Below are 16,122 nucleotides of genomic sequence, written 5' to 3' on the forward strand. Positions count from 1 at the left end.
ATTGTATACTTCACCTGACATAATTAGGAACATAAAATCCAGACGTTTGAGCTGGGCAGGACATGTAGCACGTATGGGTGGTTCCAGAAATGCATATAGAGTGTTAGTTGGGAGGCCGGAGGGAAAAAGACCTTTGGGGAGGCCGAGACGTAGGTGGGAAGATAATATTAAAATGGATCTGAGGGAGGTGGGATATGATGGTAGAGACTGGATTAATCTTGCTCAGGATAGGGACCAATGGCGGGCTTATGTGAGGGCGGCAATGAACCTCCAGGTTCCTTAAAAGCCAGTAAGTAAGTTCTCAATAAGTGACCCTATTATTAGGAAGGGTAAAAAAATAAATAAATACTTATCTCTCGCTTCTGAATCTATTGTGCTTGTGTAATGAGATAACTGGACTGATAGCTAAGAAAAATAAACGAGCAACACCCCTCGTGAGCAAAAAAATTAAATCTAAACACATTCTACAATGTACACATTCATCACACATGAAATTCATTCTCCTGATTTACAAGGATTCATATCAAGACATCCTATCTAGAAATACCAGTACCGGTAATGGGTTTGATCCGAAGTGGATAAGCTCAGCTCTATATATCAGATACAGGATTTCTAGAGCAAACTCTTCGAGGCTATTTCCCCTATTGCTCCATTAATCTTGTCTAGGGTTCGCTTATTCGCGGATGATTGTATGGTATACAGGGAAATAAAAAGCCATGAAGATACTACTCTTCTCCAGAATGACCTCAATAGAATAAACGATTGGGCAATAGCCAACAAAATAAAAATAAATTCTCTAAAGAGCAAAGCCATCAGCTTTACAAGGAAAAGAAATAAAATAGTCGCATCGTATACGTTAGGGGGTGAAACCATTCCGGAAGTTAACAAATGTAAATACCTCGGAATAACATTTAGCAGCGATCTCGGCTGGGGGGAACACGTTACAGACACAGCGGGAAAGGCATGGAGAGCGTTACACTTTGTGATGAGGGTACTAAGAAAAGGTTCTGATAAATCCAAAGAGATTGCATATAAATCACTAGTACGTCCAGTAATGGAATATGGTGCTGCATGTTGGGATCCTTACAGATTAGAACATATTAAGACAGTGGAAAAGATTAAAAAACGGGCTCTTAAGTGTTGTCGGAAAAATTCACCATTAAAATGCGACACACCCACGGACAGGAGAACGCGAATTCGATTATGCGCACTGTTCAAAACATACAGAGGTGAGCCTGCCTGGAGAGAAATAAAAAATAGGTTGCAGCCGCAAATTACTCTTCAAGGAACGACCACTCATATAAATTGAGGGAAAGAAGGCAAAGGACGGACGCTGGAAAGTTTTCTTTTCTCAATCGTACTATCAGGGACTGGAATGCTTTACCTGCAGACTTACTAAAGGCTTTACCAACAACCAAAAATGCATTTAAAAATAGGCTTAAGGACCTTACTAATAGACGGTAATTATACACAGTATGTAAAGGGTGTAAATGATACGTTGTTACTGAAGTGTTGTATCAGTGAAGAATTATGTTGTGTCAGTGAAGTGTGTTGTATCAGTGAAGAAATATGTCGTGTCAGTGACGTGTGCTGTGTAAGCGAAACGTGTTCCTGTCAGTGAAGCTTTATAGTTTATAGTGGCAGTGCAAAGAATTTGAACAGTGAAATGTTTTTGAAGTGTTAGTGAAATCAGGATAGAATCAGTGAAATGTGTCGTAGTTCCAGTGCAGGGAGTGAGTTGACAGCGAAATGAGTGTAATGTTGAAAGGTACTTGTGCAGATATGAACATATACTCGTGGGTTTTAGTTCGATCTTAGTTTTAAGATACAAATTAGAATATTTCAAATGTTATTTTAAATGATCGTTTCATTTAATTTAGTATATTCCCTGTTGTTGTTGTTGTTGTTGTTAGTATTAATTATTAGTATTATTATTAATTGTATTTTCAATTAATAAGTTTATTATTGTCATTGAGTATAATTAGTTACCACTGCCACCGGGTATATACCCATTGCAGTGTGATTATATACATACATACATACATACATACATACATACATACATACATACATACATACATACATACATACATACATACATACATACATACATAATTTGTCATCTCATCCACACTGATTAATGTTTAATTTGAAGTTTTTAATAAATTCAATAAATTATGTTAAAAAAACTGTTTGATACCTGTTATTGAAATACTGTGTACAGAAATTTTAAATTAAGCCGGTGTTGTGGGTGGCAACGAAGTAAGGGGATAATTCAGCACTGACATGAATGAAAATCTGATGTTTCTTTTATACTTCTCTCACAAGTGATCTCAACTCTTATGACAAACGCGATAATTATGTTCTAGAAATGGCCGTGGATTTACGAAATTCGCTAGCAATTCTCGCAGTGGTGAGCCTGTTCACCATTTCCTCTGCCAATGAAAGAGTCTCTCTGAGATTCTTGGGCAGCACTGATGGCTTCAGGAAGACTGCCACGTCCTCCAGCGGCACAGGTGGCTCCGCCGCTAGCACCACTGGCAAAGGCTCAGCTTCAGCCATATCACCTTGGGGAGATGCTAGCACCAACAGCCAGTTTGGAGGCACCAGCTCTGCCACGGCAGGGCGTGGCACTGCAGCCAGCAATGGATATGGAAACGCCGGTTCCAGCACCAGCAGCAAGTTCGGAGGTGCAGGCAGCAGTTCAACAGGCAGAGCCTCTGCCACAGGCAGCGTTGTCGACAACCCCTCGGAACGCAATACTGGCCTAGGAGGTGAACTATATGGCGACAACAAATTCATCGGTGTCCATGGAGTAGGAGGTGGTTACGGAGGAGGTGGCTACGGAGCAGGTAGTGGCTATGGATTAGGAAGTGGCTATGGACTAGGAAGCGGCTATGGATTAGGAATTGGCTATGGATTGGGAAGCAACTATGGATTAGAAAGCGGAGTAAGTGGCTATGGATTAGGAAGCGGAGGAAGCGGCTATGGATTAGGAAGCGGCAATGGATTGGGAAGTGGCTATGGATTGGGAAGTAGAGGAAGCAGCTACGGATTAGGAACCGGCTACGGATTAGGTCGCAGCTATGAATTCGGAAACGGCTATGGATTCGGAAGCGGCTATGGAGTAGGAAGAGGATATGGACTGGGAAGCGGATATGGATTGGGAAGCGGCTATGGATTAGGAAGCGACTACGGATTGGGAAGCGGCTACGGATTGGGAAGAGGCTATGGATTACGAAGCGGCTATGGATTAGAAAGCGGAAGTGGCTATGGATTAGGAAGCGGACGAAGCGGCTATGGATTAGGAAGCGGCAATGGATTGGGAAGCGGCTATGGATTAGGAAGCGGACAAAGCGGCTATGGATTAGGAAGCGGCTATGGATTAGGAAGCGACTACGGATTGGGAAGCGGCTATGGATTAGAAAGCGGAGGAAGTGGCTATGGATTAGGAAGCGGCTATGGATTGGAAAATGGCTATGGACTGGGAAGTGACTATGGATTAGGAAGTGGAGGAAGCAGCTACGAAATAGGAAGCAGCTATGGATTAGGACACAGCTATGGATTCGGAAGCGGCTATGGATTCGGAAACGGCTATGAATTAGAAAGCGGAGGCAGTGGCTATGGATTAGGAATCGGCTATGGATTAGGAAGCGACAATGGATTGGGAAGCGGCTATGGAGTAGGAAGTGGCTATGGATTAGAAAGCGGTTATGGATTAGGAAGCGGACGAAGCGGCTATGGATTAGGAAGCGACAATGGATTGGGAAGCGGCTATGGAGTAGGAAGTGGCTATGGATTGGGAAGTGGCTATGGATTAGAAAGCGGTTATGGATTAGGAAGCGGACGAAGCGGCAATGGATTGGGAAGCGGCTATGGATTAGGAAGCGGCAATGAATTGGGAAGTGACTATGGATTCGGAAGCGGCTATGGATTCGGAAGCGACTATGGATTAGGAAGCGGCTATGGATTAGGAAGCGGCAATGAATTGGGAAGCGGCAATGAATTGGGAAGCGGCTATGGATTGGGAAGTGGCTATGGATTCGGAAACGGCTATGGATTCGGAAACGGCTATGGATTAGGAAGCGGCAATGAATTGGGAAGCGGCTATGGATTGGGAAGTGGCTACGAATTGGGAAGCGGCTATGGATTGGGAAGCGGATATGGATTGGGAAGCGACTATGGATTGGGAAATGGCTATGGATTAGAAAGCGGTTATGGATTAGGAAGCGGACGAAGCGGCAATGGATTGGGAAGCGGCTATGGATTAGGAAGCGGCAATGAATTGGGAAGCGGCTATGGATTGGGAAATGGCTATGGATTCGGAAGCGACTATGGATTCGGAAGCGGCTATGGATTAGGAAGCGGACGAAGCGGCAATGGATTAGGAAGTGGCTATGGATTAGGAACCGGCTATGGATTAGGAAGCGGCAATGAATTGGGAAGCGGCTATGGATTGGGAAGTGGCTATGGATTCGAAAACGGCTATGGATTAGGAAGCGGCAATGAATTGGGAAGCGGCTATGGATTGGGAAGTGGCTATGGATTAGAAAGTGGAGGAAGCAGCTATGGATTAGGAACCGGCTACGGATTAGGACGCAGCAATGGATTCGGAAGCGGCTACGAATTGGAAAGCGGCTATGTATTGGGAAGCGGATATGGATTGGGAAGCGACTATGGATTGGGAAATGGCTATGGATTAGGAAGTGGCTACGGATTAGGAGGCAGTTATGGATTAGGAGGCGGCTATGGATTAGGTGATGGCTATGGATACGGAAATGGCGGGCTCTGTGGAGGAACCAGACTCTGTGTGTGCTACTAGAGTCGGCCACCATTAGTTCTCTCATATTTGGGGCATTACAAAGTTAGGCATTCCTATTGAAGCGTGCAGGTAACAAAATTCCATCTGCATTATCCAGATTGTATTATTACTATTACTACTTTCATTATCATTATTATTAATATTATTTTGCTATTATGATCTATAAATCTATGAGTGCATAAATGTGCCTTGATTATAGTCAATTGTGAAAAATAAAATACAGATACGAGCACATGATTACAAGAAAAATTTTAATACTAAGATTAAAAATGCATCAATGTGAATAAACGACCTGTCAATCAACCAACCAGAAATTCGTTTTCGAAAAGCATTCCTGTCTAAAGAAAATACGTCTTTAAAAACTTTATTAAATACCTTATAAAGTATAAATTCGTGGAGTAACGGTCAGCGCGTCTGGCCGCGAAACCAGGTGGCCCGGGTTCGAATCCCGATCGGGGCAAGTTACCTGGTTGAGGTTTTTCCGGGGTTTTCCCTCAACCCAATATGAGCAAATGCTGGGTAACTTTCGGTGCTGGACCCCGGACTCATTTCACCGGAATTATCACCTATGTGTTGATACAGCGTCGTAAAATAATCCAATAAAATAAATAAAACAATATGAAATGAAAGAAACTTTGTAATGTGTAATAGTGTCAATAAATGATTTGGGATGTCTTTATCCTTTTATTTGTATTCTGGTCCTTTTGAAAGCACAAGAATCCCTTATTCTTGGAGCACTGCTGGCGAGAGTTCATTTTAGACCGCTTTCATGCAACAGAGCTGGGAGTTCATTTAACGTCATCTAAGCCAATCACGTAGTATTGTTTTGTTAGGGAACGTGATAGTGATGTCAGTTCTTTTCGCTGTCGCATGAGCTGCAATTTGTCATTTACGACTCACGTGTTGTAATTCCTTTTTTCTATATTGTAAATTCTTATACTAAACAACAATGCAATTTTATTATCTCAACAATAGGATTTGCTCTCCACACAGTAACACAGTATTCGTTAGTGCACTCCACTGACGACAATGACAATTTACTTGGACTATTACGAACAACAATGAACTATTAATATTAACTAATATTTACAAAGCACTATTTACAACACAGAACGGTCAGTTCTCAGTTCACAGCTCGTCTGTCTTGGCTAGTTCTTCTAGCTCAGTCACTCGCGTTCACAGAATCTCGAACCCCAGACCTTCAGAGACAGTCCACTGTACTCGAACTCAGGTCCCTCCAACTGCGGACCACTGCACTCGAACTCAGGCCTTCGGATGCTGACACAGTTGCGGACGCACACTCAAGTCGAACTCCGGTACACAAGACTGGCTGACTTGCTCTGTTCACAACGCTAGCTTACTGACTGGCTGAATAAACTGAAACTGCTCAAGTTCGCTCGCGTTTCTTCTTTTATAGCTAAACCATAGTTACGAGAAATTTCTACGGGTGTCCAGAGATAGCTCTCTCGAATTATCTGGATATCTCCACTTCGACGGACTCCTCTGGACGATTCGAGAGGGTCCGTCCCCCCTTCACTCCACAAGTAGCAGCTGCGCGCGCAACCTCCCCTCGCCGCGTTGATGTAATACACCCCCTCTGCCCTTCAGCATGCAGATGCTCCCCGTACCAGCGTTTCGTCTGCCGCGCGCCCTGTCGGACGCGTGTTCGAACCCCGTTGCAGCTGTCACAATATTCTGAGATTACCAGCACATCGAAAAATAATTGCTGTGAATCCCTTTACTGTGAATCTCTGCAAATTTGAAACAAATCTAGCACTGCAGTGCTCATTTCCATATTATGGAGCACATGTCAGCTGTGAACATATGCTGTGATTTTCCCAAGCACAGTTAGGTACAGTAATACTCATTTCAAAATAACGCAGCAAAATGTCACATGTATTTCTTTGTCGATCACTCCTAATATCCACAGCAGGGACAGCAACTGTGCATCTTTATCAGACATCCCCAGATAGCAGTGAGTATGAATTATGCCAGTGGCATAGGCCAGCTTACATTACAATGTGAGTACAGTTAGTGTACGAGGCCTGTCTAAAATGTATCCGACCTTAAATTTTCCCGGGCAAAGTAGTGATTCTAAGGCGGCGCCACTGTGCACGGTGGAAGAAGGAACCGTAATGCGCATGCTTGATTTTTTCACCGCATTCGCTTGTGCCAGTCACCGGCTGGTGGTCGCCAAGTAAGGTGCTGTTCTAAGTGTTTGTCGGATTTAGTTTTCTCGCAATATGACTGAACGAATTGAGCAAAGATACTGCATCAAATTTTGTCAAAAGCTTGGTGATTCTCAAAGTCAAACAATTCGTAAGATTCAGCAGGTGTTTGGGGAAGATGCGATGGGTGTAACACAAATTAAGGAGTGGTTCAACCGATTCAAAGATGGCCGCACATCAGCGGAGAGTGAGCAGCGTTGTGGCAGGCCCCAAACTGCTCGGAGTGCAGCTGTTGTTGAGAGGGTGCGAAATTTGGTGACGACAGATCGTCGTTTGACCGTGCGGGAGATTGCCGAAGAGGTTGGAGTGAGTAAAGATTCTGCACATGCAATTTTGCGTGATGATTTGAACATGAACCGAGTGGCTGCGAAATTCGTGCCCAAGTTGTTGTCCCCGGAACAAAAAGACCTCCGTCGTGACGTTGCACAGGACCTTCTGGACACCGCCAACACTGATCCTGGGTTTCTGAACACCGTGATAACTGGAGATGAGTTATGGGTGTACGGATACGACCCAGAAACAAAAAGACAGTCGTCGCAATGGAAGCATCCCGAGTCTCCAAGGCCGAAGAAAGCGCGGCAGGTGCGAAGCAAAATCAAGGTGATGCTGACTGTTTTCTTTGATGTCCGTGGAATTGTGCATCACGAATACGCACCGGAAGGACAAACGGTGATAAAGGAGTACTATCACGATGTTCTCCGGCGACTCCATGATGCAGTTCGGCGCAAAAGACCAGACATGTGGACGGCGAACAACTGGCACTTGCATCACGACAACGCCCCCGCACATTCATCCCAATTGATCCACACTTTCTTGGCCAAACATGGAATTACAACCGTTCGCCAACCTCCCTACTCTCCAGACCTGGCTCCTTGCGACTTCTGGTTGTTTCCAAAATTGAAGACACCACTGAAAGGATCCCGTTTTGAGAGTAGAGAAGAGATAATGCGGAACGCGATGACGGAGCTGAACACCATTCCAAAAGAAGACTTCCAGAGGTGTTTCCGGCAGTGGAAGGATCGGTGGGCTAAGTGTGTGCAAGCACAAGGGGCCTACTTTGAAGGGGATTAGGGTCCCAACCCCGTCAGGTATTTGAAATATTTTTTCTGGCTAAAGGTCGGATACTTTTTAGACAGGCCTCGTATGTCAGCCGTGGCGAAGAAGAGTTCGTGCGCCGAGCCACTGTGTAACCTGCAACGTGCATAGCACCTGTGGAGGGAGGCGGACACCCGAAGGGGAAATGAAGCAACTGTCTAACTCAGTAACGGATTTTCATTTTCCTTACGTCCAGCATTTAAATATAATTTTATACAGTACAAGGCTACAAACTAATGTTTCGTACGTACAACGAAAAGAGAAATGTACAAGAAAACATAGGCCACATTATCACGACCTGAAATTAACTGTCTTCAGAATGTCTGTGCGTCAGAGTTTCAAAGTCAGGAATTAAGTCATTTACTGCCAGTCGTAGTTGATCACGAAGGTGTTTGTCTGTCAGTCGTGATCTACATTTGGTTTTCACTATTTTCATTATTGAAAATAATTTTTCACAAACGTAAGTTGTAGCGAACAACAGAGCAAGCGAAAGAACGAAGTTTCGGATACTTATTTTTTGACAAAGATTTGAAAAGTTCAACATCTGTCAAGTCCGTACATCTAGCTTTCTTTGCAACATCACATTGTAAATCTATGAGTTCAGATTGAGGATCTAACCGCATCATTCGTACATCTGCTGAAAAAGGGTCGACGTACAGAGATATGTCATGCTCTAAATTTCTTAAATCATGAAATCTGTGTTCCACAAATTCTTGTTTAAGAATGTTCAGCATCTCAATGTAATTATGTAATTTATGAGGAGCAATATTTGGAAGAGACTGTAAACATGGAAAATACTGGAGTATTCTCACCACATTGGCAGCAAAAAAATGCGTCCTCCCATCCTACTTGAAACTTTCGTTTTTGTAGATATAGATGTATTGGAGAGAGACATTGCGACGATACGCCACTCGCAGATCAGAGGCAAATACAAATGGAACGGAGTTTGACTCCAGTGAGTGAGAGAGTGGGAGTTGTGGGAGGTAGAAATGCACAGATATCCTTGCGAGCCACAATGTGCTCGTGAGTCGCATTTTCGCCGCGGCTGGTGTATGTCATTGCAAGTTATGTACAGTAAAATTTTGCAATTTTCCTTATCCATTATCACTTTTAAAATACCATTAAATAATCAATTATTAACACAAATTCCTGAATTTTAAGTACCAATAGGACTTTAATAATAAGAAATTAAACATGCATGTACAGAAATATAAGGTACCGGTAAAATATGTACAGACACTCAAAGAAAGTTTCCGCCATTGGAACATATTCCAAGTGCAAGATACAGGGACATCATATTATTTTTACTAACATTTTTAATATTAACCTGGCTATACCTCTGGATCAACGCCGTTTGTTACCCCTTTCCACGACTGGAGTTCGATGATACTGGCGTAGAATACAAACAAATCACTTCACTAGGTATAGGAGGGAAGAAAAGTAGTTCATCCATTTACGTAAACTAGGAAATATCGCGCTTTTTAGTTTGAAAATTTTCATTAGATTTTTGTTTAATCAAAATACAGTACAGTATTAACAATGATTGTTTTTACTCACGAACTGAGCTGTCCATGTGGACGTATTCATTATGCAGTGTATATTATACTGTCTACAGCACATTAGCATACAATATAGAGAATGAAGTTAAATTAAAAAATAATCATAATATGGATATTTAAACACATTTTAAAATGGTGGCCGTTCATTTCGATACACGCTTCAGTTCTTTTGTGCATATTATTGCACTATAGACTATTGTACCTAATCCCAATTACCAGTTTCGTCCTTCGTACTAGTAACTCATGTTGAAATAATTCTGTACCTACTCTATAAAAGAGTACCTTACGTACTGTAAATTCAATCTTCACTTCTGTCCGATCCGAAAAGATAAAATTACTCAGACATACTATCTGCTGTCCGTCCAAGTGGTTATGTCGTAGGGTCGTAGAAAGGGAGGAAATCACGTGACAGTTAATTACTCAACGAGGCCCTTTTATTGAAGTTATTTAAAACAGTTGTATAATATTACGTAGACGTCCAATTCCTAACAGAAATTAATGTACTCAGAAAAGAGCTAGGAGAGCCCAGCCACTAGCTGGCGAATAAAAGCTGGTGGGGGAAACCGGGATACGACGTAGACAAATGGACGACAGTACCTGTGCGAAAATGATTCAATATTGAAAGCTCTTTCGTCACTGGAAAACGCGAACATATTTTTTGAGCATACTGTTTACTATGACCGTAAGGCTACTATGACTGTATGCGGTCTTGGATCTGTGTGGAGGACGGTTGAACTTCATTAGTAGAAAGGGTGGGAGTGAAGTACATTCAAAAACTCAGGTACAATAAAAATTGAAGTAAAAATTAAATGATGTCCCTGTACAAGGCACTATGCGCGATTGGATACCCAGGGCACACATACACAAGACAACGAATAATTGAATTACTACGTTTAAAATCACTATAGAAATAGATGAGGAGGAATTATAAAAAGAATTGTAAGTAGACGTAGGCATAGTAGAAAACGAAGTAGTAATCATAGATGAAAAAGCAGTAGCAGAAGTAGTATTAGTAGTAGAATAAAAGTAATAGTAGAAAAAATTAATAGCAGTACAAGTATTAGTAGTAGAAGAAAAGTAATAGAAGGAATTAATAGGAATAAAAGTATTACTGTGTGGCGCAGATAAAGTAGCCTGGCTCCCGTTTGAATGTGAATGCGATATTTTGACTACGCACTTGAAATTCCATTATAGAGGGTTATTCATTAACAGTCTTACTAATAAACCGTGTGTAGTTTTTATACTAGACATGCAGAGTTGAGACAGAAAACTTTACTAATAAACCATGCAGAAGCGATGGACGTATAAACAGCCTGTAACTATATAATGGGAATTGCTTTGCAGGAGTTATATACACGAAACCCCTTGTTTAATCGTTGTATATAGAGAAAAAATGGCCGCCCCTCTAACAGCTGTTCCTATCGACTGTCATTTTATGATGATGTTTGCCTAGTAACCAAAGAAGAACAAACCAAAGAGCACAGAATAATTAGAATAATATTACTGTAGCTTGTACTCTTTGACCAAAATATAGTATGGTAATCGATTAGAGCCAGTTGTACTATCGATACTTAACACGCCACACTAGAGCGCTCTACCGGATGCAATAGAGAACCTCAGACATTCTATTATCTTTCGTAACGAAGTAATGACGAAACTATGACATAGCTGTGTAACAGTTGTACTGTTATACGCGACTTATGTAGTGATTATTAGCAAGGAATTTACACACGACGTATAAATGAGCTACTCATTATATAAGTATAAAACAGTTAAACGTCTGTATATAGAGTTTTTATTAGTAAGACCGTAAGTCCGTGAAACATTAAAAAAAAATCACCACTAATAAACTAAACAGATATCAAATTTTACTATACTGAAATAGAGACAAACTCACAAAGATTTTTTTTTTTTTTTTTTGCATATTTCACAAATGCTCAATCTGTCGATCTTTGCAGATATACGACAGATCTTTAATATTTATTATTTATAGTTCACAGAAAAAGTACATACATATTGTGACTTTTATTCTACTTTTACGAGGCGCATCCAGAAAGTAAGTTTCCCGATTTTTTCCCCTTGAAAGTATACGTAATTAGCCGTGTCAATTACGCATGCGTAACAGATCTATGACGTATCAATCATATGCTAGCCGGACAGGTCCCGCCTGGTGCCAGTACCGTGGCAGCAGTGGTCCGAAATGGAAGCTCTTTTTCCTTCTCCCGCCGCCGCATTGCGCCAATTGAAATTCATCGGCAGCTCTGTCAGGTCTATGGGCCGAACATCATGAGTAAGCAGATGGTGCGTCGCTGGTGTAGGCAGTTTTCCGAAGGTCGTCAAAGTGTCCATGATGAAGAGCCCAGTGGGCGACCGTCCCTCATCAACGATGATCGTGTTGAGCTGGTGCGGCAGTGCACCATGGAGAACCGTCGCTTCACGATTACGGAGCTGAGCAGCCATTTTCCACACATATCGCGATCCTTGTTGCATGAGACTGTCACTAAGCACCTGCTGTTCAAAAAAGTGTGTGCCAGGTGGGTGGCGAAACACCTGACGCCCGAACACAAAATGCAACGTTTAGGAGCAGCACTGACATTTCTGCAACTTTATTACGATGACGGCGACGAGTTCCTCGACAGGATCGTCACGGGCGATGAGACTTGGATTTCGCACTGCACTCCGGAAACCAAGCAGCAGTCAATGCATTGCGGCATAGTGGATCTCCGGTCAGGACGAAATTCAAACAGACGCTGTCGGTACGGAAAGTGATGTGCACGGTGTTCTGGAACAGGAAGGGCATTCTGCTCATTGACTTCCTTCCAAGAGGTGAAACAGTGAACGCTGACCGTTACTGTGAAACACTGCGAAAATTGCGACGTGCCATTCAAAACAAGATGCGTAGAATGTTTACTGCAGGCGTTGTGCTCCTCCATGGCAATGCTCGTCCACATACGGCTCGGCGCACAGCAGCTGTTTTGACGGAATTTGGCTGGGAGTTGTTTGATCATCCACCCTACAGTCCTGATCTTGCTCCCAGCGATTTTCACGTTTTCTTGCACCTCGAGAAATTCCTGTTCTCCGGTGAGCGTTTTGGCAACGACGAAGAGCTGAAGACGTCTGTCACACGCTGGTTCCATTCACAGGCGGCAGAGTTCTACGACAGAGGGATACAAAAGTTGATCCCACGATACGACAAGTGTCTCAATTCTGATGGTGGCTATGTTGAAAAATAGCTGAAACATTGCTGTACCTGTTGCCAATAAATGTTTTCCTGAAAGTGTGTGTTCTTTTTTTAAAAAAAATAGGGAAACTTACTTTCTGGATGCGCCTCGTACCACGGGCTCTCAAGTGTTGTCGGAAAAATTCACCATTAAAATGGGACACACTCACGGACAGGAGAACGCGAATTCGATTATGCGCACTGTTCAAAAGATACAGAGGTGAGTATGCCTGGAGATAAATAAAAAATAGGTTGCAGCCGCCAAATTACTCTTCAAGGAACGACCACTCATATAAATTGAGGGAAAGAAGACAGAGGAAGGACACTGGAAAGTTTTCTTTTCTTAATCGTACTATCATGGACTGGAATGCTTTACCTGCAGACTTACTAAAAGCTTTTCCAACAACCAAAAATGTATTTAAAAATAGGCTTAAGGACTTTACTAATAGACGGTAATTATACACAGTATTTAAAGGGTGTAATTGCTATTTTGTTATTGAAGTGTTCTATCAGTTAAGAATTATGTTGTGTCAGTGAAGTGTGTTGTGTCAATGAAGTGTGTTGTATAAGTGAAACGTGTTCCTGTCAGTGAAGCCTAATAGTTTATAGTGGCAGTGCAAAGTATTTGAACAGTGAAATGTTTTTGAAGTGTTAGTGGAATCAGGATAGAATCAGTGAAATGTGTCGTAGTTCCAGTGCAGTGAGTGAGTTGACAGCGAAATGAGTGTAATGTTGAAAGGTACTTGTGCAGATATGAACATATTATACTCGTGGGTTTTAGTTCGAACTTAGTTTTAAGATACAAATTAGATTTATTTTAAATGTTATTTTAAGTGATCGTTCTTCATTTAATTATCGTGCTTCATTTAATTTAGGTTATTATTATTATTATTATTATTATTATTATTATTAGTATTATTAATTATTAGTATTATTATTAATTGTATTTTTAATTAATAAGTTTATTATTGTCATTATTGAGTGCAATTATTTACCACTGCCACCGGGTATAGGCCTATACCATTGCAGTGTGAATAAATACATACATACCACACACCCGATAACAATGTGACTTTTATTTCTAATAATTCACTCTACAACAATGGGTATTGCACTCAACACAGCAACACAATAGTCGTTATTCACTCCACACGATGACAACTACAATACACGAAGTGTATTATTGAGAAGAGCAACAATGTACTCCTAATTTCAATTAATGTTCACAATGCACTATGTGCAGAACAAAACTGTCAGTTCTCAGTTTGTTCGCCTCTCACTATTCAAGTTCACTGCACATTGAACTCAGGTCCTCCAGATGCGGTCCTATTATTATTATTATTATTATTATTATTATTATTATTATTATTATTATTATTATTATTCTGCACGCATTGTATTCTCCACCTGACATAATCAGGAACATTAAATCCAGACGTTTGAGATGGGCAGGTCATGTAGCACGTATGGGCGAATCCAGAAATGCATACAGAGTGTTAGTTGGGAGGCCGGAGGGAAAAAGACCTTTGGGGAGGCCGAAACGTAGATGGGAAGATAATATTAAAATGGATTTGAGGGAGGTGGGATATGATGGTAGAGACTGGATTAATCTTGCTCAGGATAGGTATCAATGGCGGGCTTATGTGAGGGCGGCAATGAACCTCCGAGTTCCTTAAAAGCCAGTAAGTAAGTAATTATTATTACTATTATTATTATTATTATTATTATTATTATTATTATTAATGGGGTTTAAAGGGCGCGTCAACGTCTATAGCTATTTGCGCCCTTGTGCAAGAGTCAGTACAATAACTCAATTTAAAACTGGTAGACGTAAAATCGACATAAATTAAAATCTCGGTGTCAAAAACCAGAAGGCACAAACAAGATATATATATATATATATATATATATATATATATATATATATATATTGGGACAGCGACGTGAGATTCGAACTCACGACCAGCGTCCCACAAGAAAGCAGATCGCGCGGGCTTCACGGATCACTGAGGGACGGCGCGCGGTGAGAGGGGAAAGGGCCTACCCGACGAGGGAGAGTGCGCGCGCGCAACTGCTGCGTACGGAAAAGGGGGGTCGGACCCTCCCGACTCTTCGAGAAGTGCGTCGAAGTGGAGATATCCAGATAATTCTCTGCACACCTGTAGAAATTTCTCGCAACTATGATTTCGCTATAAAAGAAGAAACGCCAGCGAACTCGAGGAGTTTTCAGTTGATTAGTCAGCCAGTCAGTGAGAAAGCCAGAGCAAGCAAGCCAGTCTTGTGTACCGGAGTTCGACTCGAGTGTGCGTCCGCAACTGTATCAGCATCCGAAGGCCTGAGTTCGAGTGCAGTGGACCGCAGTTGGAGGGACCTGAGTTCGAGTACAGTGGACTGTCTCTGAAGGTCTGTGGTTCGAGATACTGTGAACTCGAGTGACTGAGCTAGAAGAACTGTGAACTGAGAACTGATAGTTCTGATTTGTAAATAGTGCTTTGTAAATATTAGTTAAGATTAACAGTTCATTGTTGTTCGTACTAGTCCAAGTAAATTGTCATTGTCGTCGGTGGAGTGCTATAACGAATACCGTGTTGAGTGAAAATCCAATTGTTGACGAGAGCGTTTAAGGCGAATTGTAGAAAGGAATTATTGTGGGAAGAATAAAATCCTATTGTTGAGTTGAAATAAAATTCACAATATATATATATATATATATCACAAGGAAGTCAGTTACTAAAACCGCCACCAAATGTAAAATGTCTGGTGACCATAAATATTAATACATAAAACGTAATCGGATGTAAAGGTCCGAGTACAGGGCAGATGGAATGTGGATAGTGTATCCCCTAGATGTAAAGAGTCTAGGGGCCGATAAAAAATTAAATGATGTTGTGAAGAACTGTACTTGATAAAAACTTTAAAACTGCGTTCACACAATTAAAATCGTTTCCAAGAGCGTCACGCAGCGTCGGATCTATCGCATATTGACGTCGAGCACGGCCGTATTTCCTACAATGCAATAACATATGTTCCACCGAAACTGGAACATGGCACGTGTCACACACCGGAGGAGGTTCACCATTTTGAAAGATGGTTATGTGTAAAACGGCAGTGGCCAATCCTCAACCGCGTAACTAAAACTTCTTCACGTCGTGACGCTGTTTTAGACGAATCCCATTTCCGAACACTTTCCTTTATCCT

The 16,122-nt window shown here is 41.8% G+C and overlaps 1 protein-coding gene across 2 annotated transcripts in view; it reads right to left on the reverse strand.

The window, feature by feature from the left end:
- The window catches only part of Ptp69D (Protein tyrosine phosphatase 69D), a 194,057-nt gene that overhangs the window by 48,069 nt on the left and 129,866 nt on the right, over window positions 1-16,122 (reverse strand). Inside the window, exon 26 of one of the 2 annotated variants that reach the window (XM_069837082.1) lies at window positions 11,731-12,858. The exons of the other annotated variant lie outside the window; for it this stretch is intronic. Coding sequence (XP_069693183.1) covers window positions 12,748-12,858 — 111 coding nt within the window. The 3' untranslated portion in view covers window positions 11,731-12,747. Of the gene's footprint in view, window positions 1-11,730; window positions 12,859-16,122 lie in introns of those variants that run through there. 2 annotated transcript variants of the gene reach the window in all.

This window comes from Periplaneta americana, chromosome 10 (assembly GCF_040183065.1).
Source record: "Periplaneta americana isolate PAMFEO1 chromosome 10, P.americana_PAMFEO1_priV1, whole genome shotgun sequence".
In the NCBI taxonomy this organism is placed as follows: domain Eukaryota; kingdom Metazoa; phylum Arthropoda; class Insecta; order Blattodea; family Blattidae; genus Periplaneta; species Periplaneta americana.